Consider the following 27,732-nt stretch of genomic DNA (forward strand, 5'->3'; position numbering starts at 1 on the left):
AGAGATCCTTTAAAGATATACTTGATTATCATTTATCCTACCCTCTAAGCCAAGGGTCCCCAAACTCTGGACCGAGGATCAGTACTCCCTGTCAGATCAGTGATGGCATTAGATTAGAAATAATGTGCACAATAAACGTAATAAGCTTGAACCACCCCGACACCATCCCTTGCCCCCTGGGCCATGGAAAAATTGTTTTCCACGAAATTGGTGGTGGTTGCTGTTCAGTCGCTAAGTCATGTCCAACTCTTTGCAACACCATGGACTGCAACACGCCAGGTTCCCCTGTCCTTCACCATCTCCTGGAGTTTGCTCAAACTCATGTCTACTGAGTTGATGATATCATCCAACCATCTCGTTTTATACAGCTGTCCTTTATTTTCAAATTCTCTCAAGTGTTGTTTCTTCCCACTAGTTTCTCTCTACAAAAATGGCCTTAACTTGGAACATACTTTCTCTTTAGAACTCAGCTTCTCCTTTGAAATCTTCCCCCAACACCCTTGGGGTTCTGAGTTTCTTTGGTACACTACATGTGATTCTTTTTTTTTTTTTTTTCTGTTAAATTATTATTCTTAATCAGATTGTGAGTTCTTCCTCTTAAGAGAAATGTGGGGATGTGATATAGCTTGTCTTTCTCGGCATTCCAAGCGTGTAGTCTAAAGTCTGACACATAGTGTGTGCTTAATAAATGTTTATTGTCAATAAGTGACAATTAACCGGCATATATGTACTTCAGAGTTTCCCAGCACCTTCACACGATCCTACTACTAATCCGCACAACAACCTTGTAAAATAGTAATTATCACCACCCTATCATTTCCTATTTTATAAAGTGTAGCGTGTAGCCTGAGATGATCTTGCTCAAAGCCAGTTAACAGTAAAGCGTGACTAGTACGTGCTCTTCCAGATTTCAAGTACCAGCCTCTTGACATCATATTAATACATTTTGAAGTCAGCGCCGACTTCGCACCAGGATTTAAATTTGGGGAGACCACTGATGGCCACACTTTCAGACGCTGGACTGAGATGCGCAAAAACTGAGGGTCACCTGGGATCCTGAACTACATCTCCCAGAAATCCTGGGGAGGAGGTGGGGGGCGACAAAGCCTCATGTGAGTGGTTGAATCGGTCAGCCAATAGAGTCGCTAGGAGCTCCTATAGACCAATCGCGGGCCTGAAGGGGCGGCACCTCCCATCGCCAGGCTGGATTGCGCGCAGAGTAACAGTATTCAGAGTTACCCAAACCCTCGGGGGACTGCGGGCCCTGGCCCCACGCCTCGGCAGCCACGTCGTCCACTTTTCGGGTCCAGCCCGCGTCCTCCCGTCGACTCGGCCTCCGGTAGCGCTGGTTTAGCCTCCAGGCCTTTGCCGAGGACAGGCCAGGTGACCGAGAAGAAAGCACGTGTCTGAGCGGCTGTCTGGACCGGGGGCCCTCCTGTCAGCGCCGCGCGGCGCTCGTGCTCTGACGGAAGCCCCGCTGTCGGGTCTGGTTGCGGGGAGGCCCCTCAGTGTCCCTGGGACCCCTAACTTCTGTGAACTACTGGCCCGGCGCTGGCTGGCGTGGCTCTGGGCCGTCACGTGTGGAGGGTGCGTCCTTTCCGCCGCGTCCCCCGGCCCGAGGAGGAGAAAGACTCCGCAGCATGGCCCCCACGCTCCAGGACCTGATGCCATCTGGTAACGCAGCGACCCGCTCTCCGCGCTTCGGTGGTTTATTACCTCCTAATGTCTAGGGTGATTCAGTTACCTCCCGGAGACACCTGGTTAGCTTTCCCCGGGGGCAGGCGGCGCCTCTGAACTTGCGAACCCTGAAGTCCAGTGTTTTCTCGCTGCCTGCGTTCCTTCTCTCCCCGACCCATCCGGCTTCCTCCCCAGGTAGACAAACCATCAAATCCATAAAGCACGCCCCGACACGTGCCCTCGAAACATCTTCCGAGCGCCAGGGTAACTAAACTTTTCAGTTTGATGTACTGTATTCCGTCCGGGCCTTATAGAAGTTTTGCATGATTGAACGTTCTTATTCAATATGTTTATTGAGCATCTAAGCCAAAGAAGGTTCAGGTGCTGAGAAATAAGGAAGCCCAGAAAGCTATTTAAAACTGCATTGAACTTTTATTTTCCACTTCGAGGTTACAACAGTAGTTCTGTCAATTCTAGTGTGTGTAAAACCACTCGTTAGAATAAATTAGTGGGTACTCAGTAGGTTGGGATAAGGGGTAATAATTCCAGGTGATTTTGATGTTGGTGACTCATATTAACAATGTGGAAAAAGAAAACTAATGCAAGAATTAAGTATATCAATATTTTCAGTTTTAAAATGAGCTCTAGGTCTTTAACGCCCTCCCTGATTGTAATTTGTGAACAAATACACCTATTAAAACTTGTGAGGTATGAAGTAGCAAATGAAGAAACAAGAGAATCAGTAACAAGGACATACAGTAGATGTGACAGATAAGGATCTTCAGCTCAAAAATTCCCTAACTGAAATTTTTCAGGGGTGAGCTAGTGACCCTTTGATTCTAAGGTCCTGATAAATGGGACCATTAGAATTATTCATGAAACAGGTGGATATGTGACTAAGAAACATTTTATCACTGTTGCTGTAAAGTGAGACCTATATCTCCCACAGGGGTATCATTTACTTATTTGAACAGTATTTTTTACTGATGACTTCTGACCTTCCTTTTCCCATGTAATTTAAAAATGAAGTATGTGATTTCTCTTTTATCTGAATGTATCTGGAGCAAAAACCCCTGAAGATTTAGAATAGTTTACATAGTGATCTTTTTACAGCAGATGAAAGGAAAATTGTTAAGTGTTTGAATCTAGCTCAGCTTGCTGACCCAAGGCTCACCACCACAGCTGAACACCAGGTCAATAAAGTTAAATCGAGTCTTGGGCCCCTGAAGGAGCTCTGAGCCAGACCCGTGGGCCTAGAAAAAACGTCAGAATTATTCCTGCTTCTCTTTATGTGGGGAATCTGTATGTTGGGATGAAAATCAGTTTTAACTTCCCAAAAACCCTTACTTATTGATGTCCAGTGATAGTGAAGCTCTTGGATGAATAAAACTGGGAATTCCTGAATCTCAGGGTTAGGCCTTAAGCCTGAGTGTCCATGACCTCAGGCCATGGTTGTGGGCTGGCGAATACTTCTTGTGAGAAAAGTTTTAACTATAGCGTGTAAAGATTGCTTAGTTTCATTGTTGCTTACTGCTGCTGCCAAGTCGCCTCAGTCGTGTCCGACTCTGTGCGACCCCATCAATGGCAGCCCACCAGGCTCCCCCGTCCCTGGGATTCTCCAGGCAAGAACACTGGAGTGGGTTGCCATTTCCTTCTCTAATGCATGAAAGTGAAAAGAGAAAGTGAAGTCGCTCAGTCGTGTCCGACTCTTAGCGACCCCACAGACTGCAGCCCACTAGTACTATGTATTGGATTGGCCAAAATGTTCCTTCAGGTTTTTCTGTAAGATGTTATCTGGCACTCAGTTGATAAATGATCAATGAAAGAGTGAGTAAATGAGCCAGTGAATTGCTATTAGCCAGTTACATGTTTCTAATCCTTCCCGGTCTCATTAAAATCAAAGGGGAGATAGTATACTATTTCAGAAGTGGAATATTGTGCAAGCAAAGAGATGTCTACAAAATGTAGCAAGTTGGTGCAAACTAGAAGTTAGAGATTCAGAAATGAAGGGTCTTGCAAGGGACTTACAGGGTAGTAGTAAGATAGTCTTTAATATAGTCAAGTCAGGAAACTGCCGAGAAAAGTGTTGGGATCATTTGTTTATAATGCAAAATTATTTTCCTTGCTCTGTGTTTTCCCCAGTTAGAGCAGTGGATGTGGGAGTCCTAAGTAAATCAGAGCTACATGGGTTCATTTTGTCTACAGAGTAACTGTGTTCTTGACAGTAATTTATTACTTAAAATCATGTGTATTTGGGGTTTATTGGTTTGTGCTGTCATCTTGTCTTTAGAATGGTTCTTGTCTTAATCATTATTTAGGATGGTTCTTAAGGGTAATACTATCTGGCTTACCCACCTCAATATCTAATTGGTCCTTTAACCAGTTAATACCGTGTTTGTTTACTCTTTGAAGCATTTACTGTGAATCATGGTATCAATACTGGGAAATAAAACATTCATGGGTAGAAAAAAAATCACCCAAGTAAAGTACATTGGCTAGGTCCTCTCAAGCTGGGAAAAACATTGTGATCTCTTAGGCTCACTGGACAAGAACATTCCTTGTGTCTATCTCTTTGAGACTGTGTTGTTTTTATATATCATCCCAGATGGTACCTGCAATGCAGGAGATGCAGGAGACTCGGGTTCTATCCCTGGGTCAGGAAGATCCCCTGGAGAAGGGCATGGCAAGCTACTCCAGTGTTCTTGCCTGCAGAATCCTATGGACAGAGGAGCCTGGCAGGCTACAGTCCATAAAGTCTCAAAGAGTTGAACAGGACTAGAGCAACTGAGCCAGAGAAGGCGATGGCACTCCACGCCAGTACTCTTGCCTGGAAGATCCCATGGACGGAGGAGCCTGGTAGGCTGCAGTCCATGGGGTCGCTAAGAGTCAGACACGACTGAGCGACGTCACTTTCACTTTTCACTTTCATGCATTGGAGAAGGAAATGGCAACCCACTCCAGTGTTCTTGCCTAGAGAATCCCAGGGACGGGGGAGCCTGATGGGCTGCTGTCTGTGGGGTCGCACAGAGTCAGGCACGACTGAAGTGACTTAGCAGCAGCAGCAGCAGAGCAACTGAGCACACACATATATATCTTAAACATAAAAATACTTCTCAGACAGTGTTGTAACTAGTCAGATAATTGAAGGACCTGCAAAGCTATATTTTTATGTTCAGCTGTCAAAGATGTTGGGGAGAGTCTTTGCTGTTTAGAACCTAACTAGGCAACCCACCCAGGTATTCTTGCCTGGAAAATCCCATGGACAGAGGAGCCTGGCAGGCTACAGTCCACGGGGTCGCAAAGAGTTGGACATGACTAAGCGATTTCACTTCACTTCAGTTGGGAGTAAAATGTATAGAATGTTCTAGACCTAATGAACTGAATACAGATAAATACCAGTTTCTTATTTTTTTGTTGCTTATGGAAGAGCAACATTTCAATGTCTGCTCACCCTGTCAAGGGGAAGAATTGTTAAGGTGACTTACTGTCATAACAAGGTTCTTGAGGAGTGGTGGTAATTAGAAGCCAGTGAAAGCTAATCTCCTACTGGAAAACACTGGGGAACACTTAAACATTAGAACAGTGAATGATTATACCAACACACGTGAGGAGGGTTTTTTAGTTTCGCTTACCTTAAATCCTATGTTATCCCCCAAACGTAAATAAGGGCATGGAAAAGGTAGAAGAAGCATTGGATTTTTAAGGACCTCAATTGCAGAGGAGTTTTGTATTCAACTGTTATAATTCCCACTCATAGGTGTTTTAATATGTGTTCCCCTTTACCTCTATTTTCTGTTCACAATTCTCTTGCTCCTGTTTCACATATTTCATCATATTTGTACATTTCCTTGTAGATGCTAGTCTATGTATATATTTTTCATTTATATAAATAGAACCCCAGTAGTTAGCCATTTCTGACTTCCTTACTCAATCAGTAGAGCAATACAGTGGTAGATCTGGTTACCACTCAGTAGTATTCCACACACGAGCATCCTGCACATTTGACTTTGCCATTTTCCAGGGTTGTCTCCAACTTGTGACTTCTCTAATATCCTCTGATGTGTTCTCTATGCCTCAGTGGAGCCTTTGTTTGGGAAATAACACTTAGGAGTGAGACTGTTGAGTTTTCCACATGCTTAATTTTACTGACTCCTGCTAGGTTGCTCTCCAGAATGACTGTATCTGTCTGCGTTCCAAAAAGCAAGGGTTCTGATTTTCTTTGGTACTATCCAATCTTCTAATTACTGCCCATCCATTGCATATGTATTGGTTTTGTCTTGTTTTACTTCATGTCTCTCTGATGGCTTATTGTTGGAGCATCTCTTCATATACTTGTTGAGTATTCAGTTTTTCCCTCCCTTGATTTGCCTATTCACATCTTTTGCCCATTTTTCTGTTTAATTTCTTATTAATTTGTAGGAGCTCCTGGTATATTAGAGATTTTAGTCTCTTTCAGGTTTTTTTTTTTTTTTTCCTTCCTCTGGCTGTGCTGTGTGGTTTGCAGGATCTTAATTCCCTGACCAGGGATCGAACCAGCAGTGAAAGCGCAGAGTCCTAACCACTGGACCTCCAGGGAAGTCCTGGTACCTGTCCGTCTGACATTGCAGAATCTTCCTTCAGTTGTTAATCTGTTTATTACATTTGTCAGTGGTCACTTTCATTTGACAGAAATCCTTTGTTTTTATATAATCGAATTTGCTTAAAAAAAACATTATAGGTTGAGCTATTTAAGTTTTTAAATGTCTTGCTGTGTGCTAAGTGAGAAGATATTCTATATCTTACTTTCCTTATTTTACAGTATCTTATAGTATGTAATAATATTTGGTAGGCTAAGTAATCTCTTTCTACTTTCTTAAAGTTAATTCTTTCTGGGCTTTTGAAAGTGAAGTTGCTCATTCGTGTCCGACTCTTTGCAACCCCATGAACTGTAGCCTACCAGGCTCCTCTGTCCATGGGATTTTCCAGGAAATAGTACTGGAGTGGATTGCCATTTCCTTCTGCAGGGGATCTTCCCAACCCAGGGATTGAACCCGGGTCTCCCGCATTGTAGACAAACACTTTACTGTCTGAGGCACCAGGGCTTTTAGTCTTCCACATAAATTACAGAGTAAGTTGGTCAAACTTCTTATTTAAAAAATTATATGTTTTCTTTAGAGTTTTTAAAAATACCTTTTGTCTCTTATGTATATGATAACTCTTAACAAGGTATCAGAATTTGTGTGAGGATGGGGTTTTATGGTAAATGGTGAACTATCTTAAAGATTGAACACAATTTATATTTCTGATTTGAAAAGTGAATACATTAGAGGCCTCTTGCAAAAATGCTTAGACCTTTTTTGAAAATAGGACAAGTGGGGACACACTCCATTGTCAGATTTGCAGTGAGCAGAGAAAGGCCAAACCAAGTCTGATGAAGGATACCAGGGTGGGCGGAGGTAGGGCATTTCTTTTGTTGTTCTGTTAACTTTCCTTTCTTATTTCTGTTTCCTTAAACTCTTGTGTACTTGGTCAGTGGAGGAGATAGAAGTACAAAGACATGTAAATCATATGGTATTCACTGATCATTTTGGTTGGTGATGATGGTTTTAGTTGCTAAGTCGTGTCTGATTCTTACGACCCCACGGACTGTAACCTCTCAGGATTCTCTGTCCATGGGATTTTTCAGGCAAGCATACTGGAGTGGGCTGCCATTTTCTTCTTCAGGGGATCTTCCTGACCCAGGGATTAAACCCCGGTCTCCTGCATTGCAGGTGGATTCTTGACCTACTGAGCTACCTTCCTGATAAACTACGATCATTTTGCTGATGCCAAAAGACATATTTCTTTGTAGAAAAACCTGTTTGTTTGTTTTTTTTTCCCTCAAAGGTTTGAATACTTTATCTGTTTATTTTTTAAGACTTTTTTTCACTGTGGCCATTTTTGTTTTTTTAATTTATTTTTTAATTGGAGGAAGATTGTTTTACAATGTTGTGTTGATTTCTGCCTTACAACGAGAATCAGCCATAATTATACATATATCATCTCCCTCTTAAAGCCTCCCTCCTCTCCCCCGCCCCACCTCTCTAAGTCATCACAGAGCGCCAGGCTGGGCTCCTTGTGTTACAAAGCAACTTCTGTTTTACACTTTATTGTTGTTCAGTCTCCAAGTTGTGTCCAACTCTTTGCAACCCCATGGACTGTAGCACGCCCGGCCTCCCTGTCCCTCACCATCTCCCGCAATTTGCCCAAGTTTATGTCCGTTGAATTGGTGATCCTGTGTATATGTTGACGCTGCTTTCTCCATTCATCTCTTCTCTCCTTTTCCCACTGTGTCCACAAGCCCATTCTCTGATTCTGCATCTCCGTTCCTTTCCTGCAGAGAGGTTCATCAATCCTGTTTTTCTAGAGTCCATATATAAGTGTCAAAAATGATATTTGTTTTTTCTTTCTAACTTACTTTACTCTGTTTAAATAGGTTCTAGGTTCATCTGCCTCACTAGAACTGACTCAAATTCATTCTTTTTTATGGCTGAGAAATATTCCATTGTTATTTATGTACCACATCTTTGTTCATCTGTGGATGGACACCTAGGCTGATTCCATGTCCTGGCTATTGTAGATAGTGCGGCAGTGAACACTGGGGTGCATGTGGCTCTTAGAATTGTGGCTTTTCTCAGGGACTATGCACAGTAGAGGGATTGCTGGATCATACGGTAGTTTTGTTCCTAGTTTTTGAAGGAATCTCCATCCTGTTCTCCATAGTGGCTGCATCAATTTACATTCCCACCAGCAGTGGAGGAGGGTTCCCTTTTCTCCACATCCTCTGTAATTTTTATTGTTTGTAGATTTTTTTTGATGACGGCCATTCTGACTGGTGTAAGGTGATACCTCATTGTAGTTTTGATTTACACTTTTCTAGTAACTAATGATGTTGGGCATCTTTTCATGTGTTTATTGACCACCTGCATGTCTTCTTTGGAGAAATGCCTGTTCAGGTCTTTTGCTCATTTTTTGACCGGGCTGTTTGTTTTTCTGATATTATATTGAGCTGTATGAGCTGGTTATATATTTTGGAGATTAATCCTTGTCAGTTGTTTCGTTTGCAATTTTCTCCCATTCTGACGGTTGTCTTTTCATCTTGTTTATGGTTTCCTTTGCTGTGCAAAAGCTTTTAAGTTTAGTTAGGCCCCATTTGTTTATTTTTGTTTTTATTTCCATTACTCTCAGAGGTGAATCAAAGAGGATCTTGCTTGCTGTGATGTATGTCCAGGAGTATACTGCCTGTGTTTTTTTTCAAAGAGGTTTACAGTTTCTGGGCTTACATTTATTTAAGTCTTTAATCCATTTTGAGTTTATTTTTGTGCATGGTGTTAGGAAATGTGCTAGTTTTATTGGTTTACATGTAGCAGTCCAGTTTTCTCAGCACCACTTATTGAAGGGGCTGTCTTTTCTCCATTGTATATTCTTTTATTCTTCCTCCTTTGTCAAAGACAAGGTACCCACAGGTGCATGGGTTTACCTCTGGGCTTTTTATCTATTCTGCTGGTCTATATTTCTGTTCTTGTGCCAGTACCATTACTGTCTGGATGTCTGTAGCTTTGTAGCATAGTGTGAAGTCAGGAAGGTTGATTCTTCCATCTCTCTTTTTCTTTCTCAAGATTGCTTTGGCTATTTGAGGTCTTTTGTGTTTCCATACAAATTGTGAAATTGTTCTAGTTCTGTGAAAAATACCATTGATAGTTGACAGAGATGTCATTGCATCTGTAGATTGTTTTGGGCGGTATGATTGTTTTCACAGTATGGATTCTTCCAATCCAAGAACATGGTATGTCTCTCCATCTGTCTTGTACCATCTTTGATTTCTTTCATTAGTGTCGTATAGTTTTCTGCATACAGGTCTTTTGCCTCTTTAGATAGGTTTATTCCTAGGTATTTTATTCTTTCTCTTGCATTTGTGAATGGGATTGTTTCCTTAATTTCAGATTTTTCATTGTTAGTGAATAGGAATACAGAGATTTTTGTATATTAAGTTTAGATCCTGTGACTTCACTATTTTCATTGATTAATTCTAGTAATGTTCTGATGGCATCTTTAGGATTTTCTACGTATAATATTATGTCATCTGCAAACAGTGAGGGTTTTACCTCTTTATTTTCCTTCTGGATTCCTTTTATTTCTCTTTGTTCTCTGCCATGGCTCTGTTTTCCAAAACTGTGTTGAGTAATAGTGGCCAGAGTGGGCACCTCTTTTTGATGTGGACCCTTTCTAAAGTCCTCACTGAATCTGTTACAGCATTGTTTCTGTTTTGTGTTCTGTATCTTCGGTTCTGAGGCATGCGGGATCTTAGCTCCCCAGCCAGGCATCAAGCCTGTGCCTCCTTCGCTGGAAGGCGAAGGCTTAACCACAGGCCTACCGGGGAGGCCCTTGAATACCTTGGCTAGCCAGCAGGGACCATTGTGTAGCACGTGGAACCCTGCTCAGTGTTATGTGCCAGGGGAGGTAGGTTTGGGGGAGAACGCTCACATGTGTTTGTATGGCTGAGTCCCTTTGCTGTTCTGAAACTGCCACAACATTGTTACTTGGCTATACAGCATTACAAAATAAAATGTTTAAAGTTTGGGGAAAAACATTTGATTGAAGTCTGCATGAGCTACTCCCTCCTCCAGCCCCTCCGCCACATCCACACCCAGTGTTCCCACCAGGTGGGTGACTCATCACACATGCCCTCATTTTAGGAAGGCCTGCAGCTACATTCTTTGGAAAAGAAAGGAATTCAGTTGCGCATGTAGGTTAAAGGTTTTCATCTTTCTTTTTATTCCCCATCTGAAAGGATCTCCATCTAAATGTTTTCGCTGATTGTTGTGTTTGCTCTGCCACATTCAAGTTCATCTCTAAACCTGCAAACATGCCATTCCTGCCTCCTGCCCCAACATGAGCAGAACTGAGAGCTTCAGGCTTCCATGATCCTTTTTCTTAACCCACTGGACTTGTAGAGTATAGAAAGCAACCTTTAGAGTTTCGATCCTAGCTCTACTTTTCATTAACTATGCAATAATAATGACATAATGGGAGTTGCTAACATTTGGGGGGTGATTATGCCAAGGTTATATGTCTCATGACTTCTATGATATGAGAGTTCCAGTTGTTAACATCTGGAATATGCCTTCAAAGGCACCATCTCGTTCCGTTGTCACATGTCCTGTGATTCTGTCCAGAACCCCATAGCTACTTTTGGGAGCTGGGACTATAACCCAGATTTCTTGGCTTTTTTTGTCCTGTCCCCATTACTCTGTGCGACCCCATAGACGGCAGCCCACCAGGCTCCCCCGTCCCTGGGATTCTCCAGGCAAGAACACTGGAGCGGGTTGCCATTTCCTTCTCCAATGCATGAAAGTGAAAAGTGAAAGTGAAGTCACTCAGTCGTGTCTGACTCTTAGCGACCCCATGGACTGCAGCCTACCAGGCTCCTCCGTCCATGGGATTTTTCCAGGCAAGAGTACTGGAGTGGGGTGCCATTTCCTTCTCCAAGGCATGAAAGTGAAAAGTGAAAGTGAAGTCGCTCAGTTGTGTCCGACTCGTAGTGACCCCATGGACTGCAGCTTACTTAATCATATCAAATTCTGCGTGCTTCTTAGCTGAAGGACAGCCGCATCATGGGGTGTCTAAATTAATGCCACCCCTGAATTGCCTTTGTTGACACTAATTGGAGATGACCAGACCACTGCCCGGTTGCCTACCAGTCTTTCTGTAATGCATGTCTCATTAAGCCCTGCCTTTTCTTCACACTTTCAGGAAGTGATTGTTTTCCTTTGGTGCTTGAGGTACTACTGCTCAGATTTTTGAATCTTAACTTTGTTCCTTTTTCAGTTTTCTTACCTCTATTAGCTCAGAAAAAAAAAAAATTGCCAGTTTTGGAAAGGAATAGTAAACCCTGAAATAAACATAGTGCCCTTTGGGAAAGAAACCAGATACCAACAAATTGACTTTACAGGTTGCTAGAACAACCTTTCTGAAGCCTATTAAGGAGTAATTCAGTCAAAATAGCTCTGTAGCCACCATCCATCTCCTGTTTCTTTATAGAATACCTAAGACTCTGGACGGTAAGGTCTGGGTTTTAAATTTGCAACACTACCAGTTTACAAATATTCATATGTTACTGGTTTGGGGTTTAAATGACCTCTTGTCATCTTTCCTCACTGTTTTGCTGTCTTGGTTTAGGAAATACTTACTGAACACTTAAGTGCTGGATACTGTCCTTGGTGTTGCTAGGGATACAGATGAGCTGGCCTAATCCCAGTCTTCCTCCAAGAGGCTCAAAGAGCTTAGAGCCAGGTGCATTTTACTCCAGCTTTGCTCCCCTCTCAGGAAGCACAGAAGCACATATTGACTAGAGAGGTGGGTGTCATTGTGCTTTGTTTTGAATAACTTGTAGTAACTTTGGTAGTCAGGAGGGAATTGTTGAAGGTTGGAAGCATTGGAAGCATTGTTGAAGCATTGGAAGCAACTGGTTTAAACATGCTTTTTGGGAAGATGAATCTGGTGCGTAGGATGGATTGGAACATAGGGTGACCAGGTATAGTCACCCTGGTGGTTGAGATGACACTTTGTATAACACTTGATTTTTTTTTTTTTTTAACAAAGCATCTTTGTATCTGATCTCCTTTAACCCATAAGACAATTCCGTGAAGTTGGGGTGAGTAGGCATTGTCTTTCTTAGTTTTCATGGATGCAGACTGAAGCTCAGAGAGGACCTGTGATGGCTGGATGTGTAGTAATGTCTTGAGGAAAGGGTTGGCACTGGGGATGGAAGGTGGGCCCAATGTGGATGGCATTTTGGATGCCAGAGCTACAGGGCTTGAGATCTGAGTAGATGTTGATTATCAAGGAGAATGAGGAGTCCCATAACGCTGAGATTGTCAGGTCAGTCTTCTGCAAAGGGTGATGCGTTCATAAAAATAGAGAAATCAGACAGGGAATGTGGCAAGTTTGGTTTTGGATAGCAGATTGAGGGGCAGGCTATAACAAGTGGACAGCTTGGAATCTGAGTCTTAGATTGGAGGCCATTGTTTTTGATACTTAGAAGGTCATGGGTGACTTTAGGGGTGATTTCAGTAGCGTGGTGGAGGAAGAAGCCACAGCCTGAAGGTAGGTTGAGGTAGAATTGCTGGAGGTGGGAAGGGGTAAACGGGAGGGAGAGTGGGAGGTGTGGGTGGAAGTGAGCACATGCTCTTCTTTAGATGCAGAGGGACCCAAGCTGCAAGAGGATTTTGTGGTGTGTGTGTGGGGGGTGAATTTGAGGAGCTCCCCAAAGAAGACTCTTTTGTACAGGATTAGATGAAATCATCTCTGAGTTAAAAGGATGAGAAGGATTTTGTGCTAAAGGCAAGCAGATCTGGGACAGCAGGTATGGGACGTGTTGTTGAGGGAGCTGAGAAAAGGTGAACCAAAGAAGAGGCTCCAAGTTAGGAATTTGGATGATTCCAATCAGCATGGTTTTGTGGCTTTCCAGTAGTTCTTGGAGACCAAAAAATAGGGTTGGAAGGAGTAGGCATTAGGGCTTTTCAAGGCCGAGTAGCCTGTCATGAGTTCTGGTGGTAGTGGAAGAGACTGTCAGACTTAACAGTCTAAATGGCAGTTCGGAATTATTGATGGCTTTCAGCTGTGAAACCAAATCTTCTTATGTCTTATTCTGGGCACATGCACAGAACCAACGGGGAGGGAGTCCTACAGACCTCCAGCAGCTGGCTGGGCTTGTAGCAGTTGGCTCTTTGCTGTCTGTTGTGCTCATCTTTGAAACAGGAATACCTACAGCCTACGTTCACCTTGGTGTAGTGCTATACCAGTGATTCTGTGCTGTGTGCAACCTCTTGTTTCATTAAGCATTGTTGTAACTTAATGAAAACATTTTGGGGCAGCGTTTTTCAAAGTCTTCAGAATTGTGAGAATATATCTATGAGCCCCATTTACTCCCTGTTGTGAATTATTGTAATTTAGTCTGCAATCCCTCTCCACACCTATTTTTCTCCTTTCATTTTGGAAACTAACATTTTCACTTTCTTTAAAGCAGGGATGGAGAAGACCCTGCAAGATGAGATTGAAGCTATCCTGCGGGAGAGGATTATGGTGCTTGATGGAGGTATGGGGACCATGATCCAGCGGCACAAGCTGAGTGAAGAAGACTTCCGAGGACAAGAATTTAAAGATCATGCCAGGCCCCTGAAAGGCAACAATGACATTTTAAGTATAACTCAGCCCAATGTCATTTACCAAATCCATAAGGTAAAGCTTCCTTGATTGAGTTCTTATATTTTTATCTATCATTCTGCAAGTCCTTTGGTGTCCTGAGGGCAGACCACTGTGCTGAGTGCTCTGGGGGAGACAGAGAAAGGGGTGATTTATTCAGAAAGAGGTGGCTTATTCAGAAAGCAGGTTTCAGTTCAGTTTGGCCGCTCAGTCATCTTGGCGACCCCATGGACGGCAGCATGCCAGGCTTCCCTGTCTATCACCAACTCCTGGAGCTTGCTTAGACTCATGTCCATAGAGTCGGTGATGCCATCCAACCATCTCATCCTCTGTTGTCCCCTTCTCCTCCTGCCTTCAGTCTTCCCCAGCATCAGGGTCTTTTCCAGTGAGTCATTTCTTCGCATCAGGTGGCCAAAGTATTGGAGCTTCAGCATTAGTCTGTCCAATGAATTTTCAGGCCTGATTTCCTTTGGGGCACCTAATTCACTACAGCAGCCCCGGTGATGTGAAACTGAAAGGTAATTGTTATTCTCATTTTGTAGATTTGAAAACTGAGCATCTCAGAGGTTAAATAACTGGCAATACAGAGGATCGCTGACTTGAAATCCCATGTTCTTTCATCTCATTTTTCTGTCTAGCTAGCCAACATAAAGAGATCAGAAGCAGGTAACTGGCTATTGCTAGACTTTTAAAAATAAACATAAAACTAAATTGTTTTATAGGTTATCATAGGAATTTTGTAGAACTATGGCTAAAAGAAATAATAAGTTGAATTAATCTGTTTTCTTGGTCTGGATTCAATTTGAAGGACAAAGTGACTTTAATGAGAAAATTTTCTCTTTGGAGTAGGGCATTGTTATAGGTATTTCAGACTTCTTTTAAAAATTGCAGTATAACTGACAAATAACATTAGCTACAGGTGTACAACGTAATGATTAGATATTAGTATATGTTACAAAATGGTCACCATGGGAAGTCTAGGTAATATCTGTTACCATACATAGTTACAGTTTTTTTCTTGTGATGAAGATTTTTAAGATCTACCTTCTTAGCAACTTATAGTGGTATTAACTATAGTCTTCATGCTGTGCATTACATCCTCGTGACTTTCTTTGTAACTAGAAGCTTGTATCTTTTGAGCCCCTCATCCCTTTCCCCCACTGTCCACTCCCCAACTTCTGGCAACCACCTTTCTTCCTTTTTATAGCTCAGTTATATTCCATTACATATACATATGACGTTTCCTGTTTTCATTCACCTGTCAGTAGACACTTGGTTTGTCTCCATGTGTTGACAACTGTAAGTGATGCTACAGTGAACATGGGTACATCTGTTTTTAAAAACTTTGTCCAACTGGAGGTTAATTGCTTTACAGTGCTGTGTTGGTTTCTGCCATGCGTGAGCATGAGTCAGCCGTAGGTGTACTCACGTCCCCTCCTCCTTCGGCCTCCCTCTGACCTCCCACCCCTTCAGCTGTCACGGAGTACTGGGCTGAGCTGCCTGTGCCTGACAGCAGATTCCCCCCGGCTGTGCCGCACGTGGGAATGCGTATGTTTCAGTGCTGCTCTTTCAGCTCATCCTCCCCCTCCTCCTGCCGGGTCCACAAGTCTGTCCTCTGTGCCTCCATCTCCATTCCTGCCCAGCAAATAGATTTATCAGCACCACTGTTTTAGATTCCATATGTATGCATTAATATACGATATTTGTTTTTCTCTTTCTGACTGACTTCACTCTGTGTGACAGACTCTAGGTTCATCTGCCTCACTAGAACGGACTCATTCATTCCTTTTTATGGCTGAATAATATTCCATTGTGTGTGTGTACCACATCTTCTTTATCCATCCATCTGTTGCTAGACCTCTGGGCGACCTCCATGTCCTGGCTGTTGTTAATTGTGCTGCAGTGGGCACTGGGATGTGTGTGTCTTCTAGAACTGTGGTTTTCTCGGGGTATATGTCCAGTAGTGGGATTGCTGGGTCATAGGTAGTTTTATTCCTAGTTTTTTAAGGAATCTGCATAGTGGCTGCATCAATTTACATTCGCACCAACTGTGCAAGAGATTCCCTTTTCTCCACATCCTCTCCAGCATTTGTTGTTTGTAGATTTTTGATAATGGCCATTCTGACTGTTGTGAGGTCATACCTCATTGTAGGTTTGGTTGCATTTTTCTTTCTTTTTTTTTTAATCTCTTTGTTGTTCCTTTTAATGTAATCTTGAAAAATTCAAATAGTGAAATCTACTAGTAGGCATTCCATAACCTATTATATAAACTCTAATTTTCAAAATTTTATCAGGTTTTCCTTTTTTAAATTTTTATTTTTACTTCATTTTGCTTTATAATACTGTATTGGTTTTGCCACACATTGACATGAATCAGCCACAGGTATACATGAGTTCCCAATCCTGAACCCCCCTCCTCTCTCCCACCCCATATCATCTCTGGATCATCCCCGTGCACCAGCCCCAAGCATCCTGTATCCTGTATCAAACATAGACTGGCGATTCATTTCTTACATGATAGTATACATGTTTCAATGCCATTCTCCCAAATCATCCCACCCTCTCCCTCTCCCACAGAGTCCAAAAGTCCGTTCTATACATCTGTGTCTCTTTTGCTGTCTTGCATACAGGGTTATCATTACCATCTTTCTAAATTCCATATATATGTGTTAGTATACTGTACTGGTATTTTTCTTTCTGGCTTGCTTCACTCTGTATAATAGGCTCCAGTTTCATCCACCTCATTAGAACTGATTCAGATACATTTTTCTAATAGTAAATGGTGTTGAGCATTTTTTTCATGTGCTTATTAGCCATCTGTATGTCTTCTTTGGAGAAATGTCTGTTCACGTCTTCTGCTCATTGTTTTGGTTGGGTTGTTTTTCTGATATTGAGCTGCATGCGCTGCTTGTATATTTTAGAGGTTAATCCTTTGTCAGTTGCTTTATTTGCCATTATTTTCTCCCATTCTGAGGGTTGTCTTTTCATCTTGTTTATGGTTTCCTGTGCTGTGCAGAAAAGCTTTTAAGTTTAATTAGTCCAATTTGTTTATCTTTGTTCTTATTTTACTCTAGAAGGTGGGTGATAGAGGATCTTGCTGTGATTTGTATCAAAGAGTGTTCTATCTGTGTTTTCTTCTAAGAGTTTTATAGTTTCTGGTCTTACATTTAAGTCCTTAATCCATTTTGAGCTTATTTTTGTGTGTGGTTAGGAAGTGTTCTAATTTCGTTCTTTTACACGTAGCTGTCCAGTTTTCCCAGCACCACTTATTAAAGAGACTATCTTTTCTCCATTATATATTCTTTCCTCCTTTGTCAAAGATAAGGTACCTATAGGCGCATGGGCTTATCTCTGGGCTTTCTGAGAGAAGCAAGCAACCAAAGGAACCATAACTGATTTTGTGAGCCATTCAGTTTCACTGTACTGACTGTGTGTTCTTAGACATGCAGGGCTTAATATTTAAAACAAGCATGCTACTGGCAGGATCAACCAAGTATCTTCTGTCTTTTTGAGTTAGTGGTTTTATTTGGATAATACCTAGAAATAAAATTGCTGGGTCATATAGTAGTTCTATTTTTAATTTTTTGAGGAGTTATCGTTCTATTTTCCATAGAGGTTGTGCAAACTGTACATTCCCTTTACATTCCTGCAAGAGTTCCCTTTTCTGTATCTCTTTACCAACACTTGTTATTTCTTGTCTTTTTGGTAAAAGCCATTCTGATAGGTGAGCTCTGATATTGTGCTTTTGATTTGCAGTAAGGATGCTGACTGTCTTTTCATGAGCCTGTTGGCCATCTGTATGTCTTCCTTGGAAAAATCTCTGTCCTGGTCTCCTGCTCATTTTCCCTTTTTGGCCACGCCATGCTGCATATGGAATCTCAGTTCCCTGACCAGGGATTGAACTGTACCCCATGCAGTGGAAGTGTAGAGTCTTAGCCACTGGACTGCTAGGGAAGTCCTGTATTCTGCCCATTTTTTTTTTTTTTTTTTTGAATTGGTTTGTTTGTATTTTTTTTTTGTTAGTTACTGAATTGTATGAATTCTTTATTTTGGATATCCATATTAGATACATGATTTGCAAATATTTTCTCCAATTCAGTAGATTGCCTTTTCATTTTATTGCTTGTTTCTTTTGCTGTGTAGATGCTTTTTAGTTTGATGTAGTCCCACTTGTTTATTTTTGTTTTTGGCGCCTTTCAAACTCTTCTTAAGGAAATCACTTAAACAAATGAATGATTAAATGATTCATTGAGGCTGGAAGGAACCTTCTCTTGGCTGGTCAAGACTTTGTTCTAGATAAGATGCAGAATAGTTTTCATTTGAAGAAAAACTAGCAATACCTTTCCTTTGTTCTAACAGAAATTGTCAGTACTAGAAGATTTAAAATTGGTTCTTGAATAGGTTGATTCTACAAGTTTTTCTGCTAGGCCTTCTAATATGTAGTCAAATTGCATTATAAAATTCCAGTACATTGTATATTGGGAATGCCATCATGGGTATGAATTGCTTGATACAGTTACAATTATTATGCATGCATGCTCAGTCATGTCCAACTCTTTGCGACCCCATGGACTGTAGCCTGCCAGGCTCCGTGGAATTGTCCAGGCCAGAATACTGGAATGGGTTGCCATTTCTATCTCCAGGGATCTCCCCGATCCAGGGATTGAACCTGTGTCTCCTGCATCCCCTGCATTGCAGGAGAATTCTTTACACTGAGCCACCCGGGAAGCCCAATATGGATACAAACATCAGTTCTTATCATGCAGTTGGTGAAATCACCACCGTTCCCCAACCATTAGCTTCCTGAGGATACTAATTTATGCCTATTTTTCACTACTGAATTCCAACTGCTTAGAACAGTATCTTGCACAAAGTAAGTCAGTAAATGTTTTTCAAGAGGGGTGAATCTTTGTCTTCTTTGTTAGATAGGCAGCTACAAAGAACAGCAAGTTTCCCGGGATAGGGACATGAATCAAACGGCAGTAAATACAGTAAGGTGTATCTGGGTGTCCCATTTGTGTGGGATATTGATTTTCTGGAGCTCTCTGGATGTAGAGACTATGTCGTGTTCATGGATGAGGAAGGAAAAAAGACTAGGTCTTTTCACACTTAGTTATTTCTAGTAGTATTACTGACCATAGAGCTGATCCCTTGATCCTTAATTTTAACAGAATGTCCAGGCTCTATACAAGGTGTAAGTCTCTGACACTAAGCTGTTCTGATTGTAATGTAGGTGCCTGACTTTCAGCTTCTGGTTGGGGAGGCATTCATTTCAAAGGCATACTTGTCTATAAACACCCTGCCAGCTGTATGAAACGGCTGCTGCTGACTAACCGACTAGCAACCAGGCTTCTCCCACCATGAAGTTCCTCTTGGAGAAAGCCTTGGGTAACCTAAATGAGTGACCCTACCTTTTCCTTCCTGAACCCTAATTCCTACTGTTAGGTTTTAAGTTCTTCAGTAAAGAGTGAACCCACAATATTCTAAACATCTACCTTGATCCCAATGAAGGCAGAACCGTGGTTCTCTCAGTTATCTCCCTCCAACCCCCAGCTACCTCACTGCATGATCCACATAGTCAAAGTTTTTGGCATAGTCAATAAAGCAGAAGTAGATGTTTTTCTGGAACTCTCTTGCTTTTTCCATGATCCAGTGGATGTTGGCAATTTGATCTCTGCTTCCTCTGCCTTTCCTAAAACCAGCTTGAACATCAGGAAGTTCACGGTTCACGTATTGCTGAAGCCTGGCTTGGAGAACTTTGAGTGTTACTTTGCTAGTGTGTGAGATGAGTGCAGTTGTGCGGTAGTTTGATCATTCTTTGGCATTGCCTTTCTTTGGGATTGGAACGAAAACTGACCTTTTCCAGTCCTGTGGCCACTGCTGAGTTTTCCAAATGTGCTGGCATATTGAGTGCAGCACTTTCACAGCATCATCTTTCAGGATTTGAAATAGCTCAACTGGAATTCCATCACCTCCACTAGCTTTGTTCGTAGTGATGCTTTCTAAGGCCCACTTGACCTCACATTCCAGGATGTCTGGCTCTAGATGAGTGATCACACCATCGTGATTTTCCGGGTCGTGAAGATCTTTTTTGTACAGTTCTTCTGTGTATTCTTGTCACCTCTTCTTAATATCTTCTGCTTCTGTTAGGTCCATACCATTTCTGTCCTTTATTGAGCCCATCTTTGCATGAAATATTCCCTTGGTATCTCTAATTTTCTTGAAGAGATCTCTAGTCTTTCCCATTCTGTTCTTTTCCTCTGTTTCTTTGCATTGATTCCTGAAGAAGGCTTTCTTATCTCTTCTTGCTATTCTTTGGAACTCTGCATTCAGATGCTTATATCTTTTCTTTTCTCCTTTGCTTTTTGCTTCTCTTCTTTTCACAGCTATTTGTAAGGCCTCCCCAGACAGCCGTTTTGCTCTTTTGCATTTCTTTTCCATGGGGATGGTCTTGATCCCTGTCTCCTGTACAATGTCACAAACCTCATTCCATAGTTCATCAGGCACTCCATCTATCAGATCTAGTCCCTTAAATCTATTTCTTACTTCCACTGTATAACCATAAGGGATTTGATTTAGGTCATATCTGCATGGTCTAGTGGTTTTCCCTACGTACTTCAGTTTGAGTCTGAATTTGGTAATAAGGAGTTCATGATCTGAGCTGCAGTCAGCTCCTGGTCTTGTGTTGTTGACTATATAGAGCTTCTCCATCTTTGGCTGCAAAGAATATAATCAATCTGATTTTGGTGTTGACCATCTGGTGATGTCCATGTGTAGTCTTTTCTTGTGTTGTTGGAAGAGGGTGTTTGCTATGACCAGTGCATTTTCTTGGCAAAACTCTTATTAGTCTTTGCCCTGCTTCATTCGGTATTCCAAGGCCAAATTTCCCTGTTACTCCAGGTGTTTCTTGCCTTCCTACTTTTGCATTCCAGTCCCCTATAATGAAAAGGACATCTTTTTTGGGTGTTAGTTCTAAAAGGTCTTGTAGATCTTCATAGAATGGTTCAACTTCAGCTTCTTCAGCATTACTGGTTGGGGCATAGACTTGGATTATCGTGATATTGAATGGTTTGCCTATGCCAAAGCCTTTGACTGTGTGGATCACAATAAACTGTGGAAATTTCTGAAAGAGATGGGAATAGCAGACCACCTGACCTGCCTCTTGAGAAATCTGTATGCAGGTCAGGAAGCAACAGTTAGAACTGGACATGGAACAGCAGACTGGTTCCAAATAGGAAAAGGAGTTCATCAAGGCTGTATATTGTCACCCTGCTTATTTAACTTATATGCAGAGTACATCATGAGAAACACTGGACTGGAAGAAACACAAGCTGGAATCAAGTTTGCTGGGAGAAATATCAATAACCTCAGATATGCAGATGACACCACCCTTTTGGCAGAAAGTGAAGAAGAACTAAAAAGCCTCTTGATGAAAGTGAAAGAGGAGAGTGAAGAAGTTGGCTTAAAGCTCAACATTCAGAAAACTAAGATCATGGCATCTGGTCCTATCACTTCACGGCAAATAGATGGGGAAACAGTGGAAACAGTGTCAGACTTTATTTTTGGGGGCTCCAAAATCACTGCAGATGGTGACTGCAGCCATGAAATTAAAAGACGCTTACTCCTTGGAAGAAAAATTATGACCAACCTAGATAGCATATTCAAAAGCAGAGACATTAGTTTGCCGACTAAGTTCCATCTAGTCAAGGCTATGGTTTTTCCAGTAGTCATGTATGGATGTGAGAGTTGGACTGAGAAGAAGGCTGAGCACTGAAGAATTGATGCTTTTGAACTGCGGTGTTGGAGAAGACTCTTGAGAGTCCCTTGGACTGCAAGGAGATCCAACCAGTCCACCCTAAAGGAGATCAGTCCTGGGTGTTCATTGGAAGGACTGATGCTGAGGCTAAAACTCCAATACTTTGGCCACCTCATGCGAAGAGTTAACTCACTGGAAAAGACTTTGCTGCTGGGAGGGATTGGGGGTGGGAGGAGAAGGGGACGACAGAGGATGAGATGGCTGGATGGCATCACTGACTCGATGGACGTGAATCTGAGTGAATTCTGGGAGTTGGTGATGGACAGGGAGGCCTGGCGTGCTGCGATTCATGGGGTCGCAAAGAGTTGGACACGACTGAGCAACTGAACTGAACTGAACCTCACTGTGTGGCCTGAGCGTGCCTGCACCCTTTAGGACCTGTGGACAGTAGGACCTTTTTGTTTTTTCAAAAGTTCCCTGATAGTAATTGCTGAGCTGAGTCTTGCAATTGTGATAAGAACCGCTAGGGCCAGTCAGGCCGTGGCATTGGCTCCGTCCTGGCTCAGCACTGGGGGTAAGGGTCCAGATGAATGCCTCATGGATTTCCTAGCCCATTGCTGCTGTTAGGCTGAGACCTACAGGAACTGATATTTAAAACACCTGTAGGTAGCCTCTGGTTGTGTTATCATTAATGGCCTCCTTTAATCTTGACAGCTTTTACAGAAGAAAACTGAGGAGCAGAGTAATTAAGGAGCTTGCCCACATCCATCCCTGTTTTTTTGTTTAAACTTTACATCTTATGCTGGAGCCTAGCTGACTGACAGTGCTGTGATAGTTTCAGGTGCACAGCAGAGTGACCCAGCCGTACATGTGTGTGTATCCTTTCTCCCTCAAACTCCTCTCCCATCCTGGCTGCGCGTGAGATTGAGCCAAGGTCCCTGTGCTACGCAGTAGGTCCTTGTTGTGTACCCATTTTTAATATGGCAGTCACATGTGTTTTGATTGGTGAGAATAGGCTTGGAATCTTGGGGTGTCATATCCCGAGCCCATGAGTGGGATATTATTCCAGGAAAGAAGGTGGAGAGAAAAGGTAAAGAGCTAGAAAAAACACCTTATGAACTTCATATTATGGAAAATTTTAAACCTGTGCAGAATTGGAGAAAATAACTGGGAATTTAGAAATACTCTCTGCCTAATTATAGAGATAGTATGTGTTCATTGTTACAAAAATAAAATGTCTAGCTTGATAGAAAAACATAAAAGAAAATAAAAACCACCTGTAATATCAGTACGTGTATTTATGCTCAGTTACTCAGTCATGTCCAGCTCTGTGACCCCATGGATTGTAAATTCAGTACCAAGACATACTTGCCATTCACATATTTTAATTTATATTTCAGACGAGTTTTCTGTATTTGGGTTTTTAAAATTAAATTGGGATTATTATTCCATACTATTTTATAATTTGCATTTTTTAATACCATTAGTATTAAATATTCCAAGACATGGTTTTAATAACTTTATTCTATACATATATCACTGTTTGCTTAATTTAACCTTATTTTTAGGCATTAAGGTTGTTTTCAGTTTTTCTTTCCCTTTTTTGAAAAGCTAAATTTCATTTTGTTCTGATAAAACAGTTAAGAATAATTAATAGTTAAATATTCTTAATATTTCTAAATATTAATAATTTATATTAATTTATATTAATAATTAATAATATTAAAAAATTAATAATTCTAAATATTCTTAAATATTCTTAAATAGTTAAGAATAAATTCCCTTTTAACCACTGCTCCAAATTTCTATTTTTTTCCCCAGAGATAACCACTTATACTAGTGGTGTATGTCTTTCCAAATCATTTGTTATGCATTTATGCATAAGTGTATATGTATGTGTATACTAGAAAACTCAATACTATTTGTATGTGTGTATATTTTAAATTTAATGGTGTCATATTTTGTTTTTCTACTGAATAGTGTTTTTGGAGATGTTTCCATATTCGTAGATATTTATACACAGTGTTGTTGTTGTTTTACCTATTTTTTGGCTGTTTATTCCATGCAGGATCTTAGTCCCCCAACCAGGGATCAAACCCATATCCCCTGCAGTGAAAACAGAGTTTTAACCACTGGGCCACCAGGGAACTCCCCACACGTGGTGTTTTTTAGCTGCCACATAACATGTAATGAAATGGACATATTATAGTTTATTTAGCCATTTCCCTATTGATGAGTATTTAGGCTGTTTGTGACTTAAAAGTATGTAAATCTTGGAATTTATTGCCAGATGTTTCTACAAACTGGCTTACGTGGGGTTGAGTTTACTCAGTGTTGGAAAATCAGGAGTTTGCTCAGTGTTGGAAAATTCACCAGAGTGTTTATCAGATTGAGACAGAGTGAAACAAGGAAGAAATATTTCAAACAGGGAGAACAGGAGGATGCCAAGGTCCTCGGGGTTTAGTGAGGGTTCTGATCTGGCTTAGCCAGGAGCTGTGGGCTGAAGCAGCTGTGGTCAGAATCGAGATTGCAGCAAGAGGGGCCTTCTCAACAGAATCCTAACTGTGCTGAAGCTGGGACATGGCAGAGGAGCAGACGGAATATTTGTTGAGGGCCATCATGTGCCAGAAGCTTGATGTGTGATCTGTACTATCATCTGGTCACCGGTGAAGCAGGGTTATAATACTTTCAAATGATGAAACTGAAGCTCAGAGTTTAAGGAACTCGACTCAGTTCACACCACATTTGAACTTTGTCTGACTTCAAGTTCTGTTTTATTTATACCACACGCCTTTCTATGAAATCCCTATATCCTTTTGTGTCTCTGTCCTGTATCTACTGCAGTGTCTGGCACTTAGTAAGTAGTCAAAACGTATTTGGTGAAGATGGTGAGGAAAAGGCAAGTTTACTATTAGGAGGCAGGGATTCTGTAACTCATAGCATTGATATGACTTTCTCTTGTTGCAGGATTACCTCCTAGCTGGGGCAGATATCATTGAAACAAATACTTTCAGCAGCACTGCTATTGCCCAAGCTGACTATGGCCTGGAACACTTGGTAAGGATTTCATTTTCCCTTGTATCTAAGATAGTTATGAGCGTTTACTGTTGGTAGTTGCTAGTGAGAAAGCCAGCCAAACCTGCAGGGTCAAGCCAGTGTCTAGTTATCTATTGTTTGTGGTCAGACAGAGCAATGGTTGGAATCTCTTCTTCTTGTAAACATAACTGCCCAGTCATTTTCCAGCTGGCTTCTTTTGTGGACAAGTGACAATCAAATAAAAATGATGCTTATTATGCAGTAATTGAATAAAAGCATAATGATCGGCCATGTGTGCAGTTTTGTGAAGCCTTTTTAAACTGAGTGACAGATCTGGTTTCCTTTTTTTAAAAAATTGTGGCAAAATACATGTAACATAAAATTCACTGTTTTCACCACGTTTAAGCGTGCAGATCAGTGGCATTACGTGCATTCACATTGTTGTGCCACCATTACTACCATCTATCCACGCAACACTTCATCTTGCAAAACATTAAACTCCGTACCCATTAAACAGTCATTCCCAATTTTCCCTTCCCCTAGCCCCTAGAAACCACCATTCTGCTTTCTGTCTTTGTGAATTTAGCTCCCTAGCTGCCTCATCTAAGTGGGTTATCAGTATTTGTCCTTTTGTGACTGGCTTATTTCACTTAATGTCCCTTAAGGTTCACTCATGCTGTAGCATGCGTTGGAATATCTTTCCTTTTTCAAAGTTGAATAGTATCCCATTGTATGGATATACCATATTTTGTTTATTCTTTCATCCACTATTGGATACTTAGGTTGGTTCTACCTCTTGGCTGTTGTGGACAATGTTACTCTGAGCGCGGTATACAGATAACCTGTTTTGCATGTGTGCTAACATTTCTTTCTAATGTATACCCAGATAGCGTTGCTGAGCTGTGCAGTAATTCTGTTTAATTTTTTGCAAAACTGCCACCCTGTTTTCTGCATTACCTGCATCATTTTATATATCCACCAACAGCGTACAAGGGTTCCAGTTTTCCCCCCTCTTTGCCAGCATTTATCCTGTTTCTGTTTTTTTTTTTTTAAATGATTTTATTTATTTATTTATTTATTTATTTTTGGCTGTGCTGAGTCTTCATTGCTGTGCAGGCTTTTCTAGTTGTAGTGAGGGGGAGGTCTGCTCTCTAGCTGTGGTGCTCAGGCTTCTCATTGCAGTGACTTCTGCTGCAGACCACAAGAGAAGTGCGGGCTTCAGGAGTCGCAGCTCCTGGGCTCTAGAGCACAGAATTAATAGTTGTGGTACACGGGCTTAGTTGCCCTGAGGCATGTGGGATCTTCCTGCTTAGAGGATCAAGCCCGTGTCTCCTGCATTGGCAGGCGGATTCTTTACCACTGAGCACCAGGGAAGCCCTGGTTTTGTTTCTGTTTTGTCCTCATAGTAGGCTTCCCTGTGCTTCCCTCGTGGCTCAGAGGTTAAAGCGTCTGCCTGCAACGCGGGAGACCTGGGTTCGATCCCTGGGCTGGGAAGATCTCCTGGAGAAGGAAATGGCACCCCACTCCAGTATTCTTGCCTGGAGAATCCCATGGACGAGGAGCCCGTTGGGGCTACAGTCCACGGGGTTGCAAAGAGTCGGACACGACTGAGCTACTTCACTTCACTTCATAGTAGGCATCTTAGTGGGTGTGGGGTAAAGGATTTGGTTTCTTTTTAATCAACACAGTGCTTCCATATTCAGTTTTTGTAAACCTGATGGAAATAGGTGGTAGAGGCTGAGATTCCTATTTCTGGGTAGAATTTTTCCCAGACCCGCTTCTGTGTTCAGGCACGTAGTCCTGAGTGCCCTGACGCTGATTTCCCTCAGTGTTGGGACTTCGTGAAATCACTTGCCTTTGGGGTTATCAAGGGAAAACGAAATTGCGTCATAATTACTTCCGTGTTATTTGGGGCAGGATTGGCAAACTTTTTCTGTAAAAGGCCAGGCAGTAAATATTTTAAGCTTTGTTGGCACATACAGTCTGTGTTGCAGCTGCTCAACACCAGCATTATAGTGCGAGAGCAGTAATAGATAGCACACGAATGAATGGGCTTGACTGTATTTCAGAAGAACTTGTGGACACTGCTTTGGACCTTTGTGTGTGCTTGCCTTTTAGTCATGAGAGGGTTCATGGCCCTTCTCCAGATTCTCTAGAGGTTAATAATCTGCAAAAAGTTCAGACCCACTGTCTCCAACCATTGTTTGGTGAAAGAAGCCAGGGCCTGAGGGCGTTGCTAAGGGAACTGCCTAGGCAGGTATTGACAGAGCTGGTCTAGAGCCCAGGTGTCCTTTCTCCGAAGCCTGTGACTTTCCCATTACTGGTTTTTTTTTGTTTTTTTGTTTTTAATTCTCAGCATATTTTGTGACATCAGCTTATTCTGATGTGCCAGATGTCCAGAGATTGCCAGCTAGCTCATGGTTTGGGGGAGGAATGTAAAAACAGTTCCCAAAGACTTGCCTTTCCTGTTGCCTTCATTGCTGGGGCAGCTGGTAGGCCTTATTGGCTAAGATTTTATTCAGACCTCAAATTAATTCACTCTGCATTTTCTTACTGAATAAAACTGAGTTTTAGAAGGTCATGAATTCCTTACTTATTTTATGGAAGAAAAGAAGGACAAACTAACACTTGCCATTGATGTGTTAGGCCTACCGGATGAACATGTGCTCTGCGGGAGTGGCCAGAAAAGCAGCCGAGGAGGTAACTCTCCAGACAGGTAAGGAACCTTGTCCTCCTTTTTCTTTCTTTAAAAAAAAAAAAAAACAAAGCTGCTCCCTTTGACATACTTAGCTGTAATAATCTGTGCTTATTGCCCTTTTTCCTTCCGTGACAGCTGGCCTACAGCAACTCTGCAGATGCCATCATGTACTTGTTTGTAGGTTACTTCTCTGCAGTTTCATAATCAAGCATTCAACGTCTCTCTGAATTGACCCTGTCTCCATGAGTCTGTCTCCTGCTCTGTGTTTACTTGATGTTATATCTTAATTTTATAGCTGGGACCATGGCTTCCCCATATGTTTACAGCTAAGATGATTTCTCCA

General features: G+C 41.8%; 1 protein-coding gene across 6 annotated transcripts in view; it reads left to right on the top strand.

Annotated features, from left to right (window-relative positions):
- The first annotated feature begins 1,231 nt into the window (after window positions 1-1,231).
- MTR (5-methyltetrahydrofolate-homocysteine methyltransferase) overlaps window positions 1,232-27,732 on the top strand; it is a 126,114-nt gene continuing 99,613 nt past the window's right edge. For 2 of the 6 annotated variants that reach the window (XM_004021372.6, XM_042241150.2), the window contains exons 1-4: window positions 1,232-1,674; window positions 13,721-13,935; window positions 24,623-24,712; window positions 27,338-27,407. In XM_004021372.6, the coding sequence (XP_004021421.2) occupies window positions 1,641-1,674; window positions 13,721-13,935; window positions 24,623-24,712; window positions 27,338-27,407 (409 nt within the window). In that variant the 5' untranslated portion in view covers window positions 1,232-1,640. Of the gene's footprint in view, window positions 1,942-13,720; window positions 13,936-24,622; window positions 24,713-27,337; window positions 27,408-27,732 lie in introns of all 6 variants that reach the window. The other 4 variants (XM_012105022.5, XM_042241149.2, XM_012105025.5 and 1 more) reach the window with 4 other exon arrangements.

Source organism: Ovis aries, chromosome 25, assembly GCF_016772045.2.
Source record: "Ovis aries strain OAR_USU_Benz2616 breed Rambouillet chromosome 25, ARS-UI_Ramb_v3.0, whole genome shotgun sequence".
Classification (NCBI taxonomy): Eukaryota; Metazoa; Chordata; class Mammalia; order Artiodactyla; family Bovidae; genus Ovis; species Ovis aries.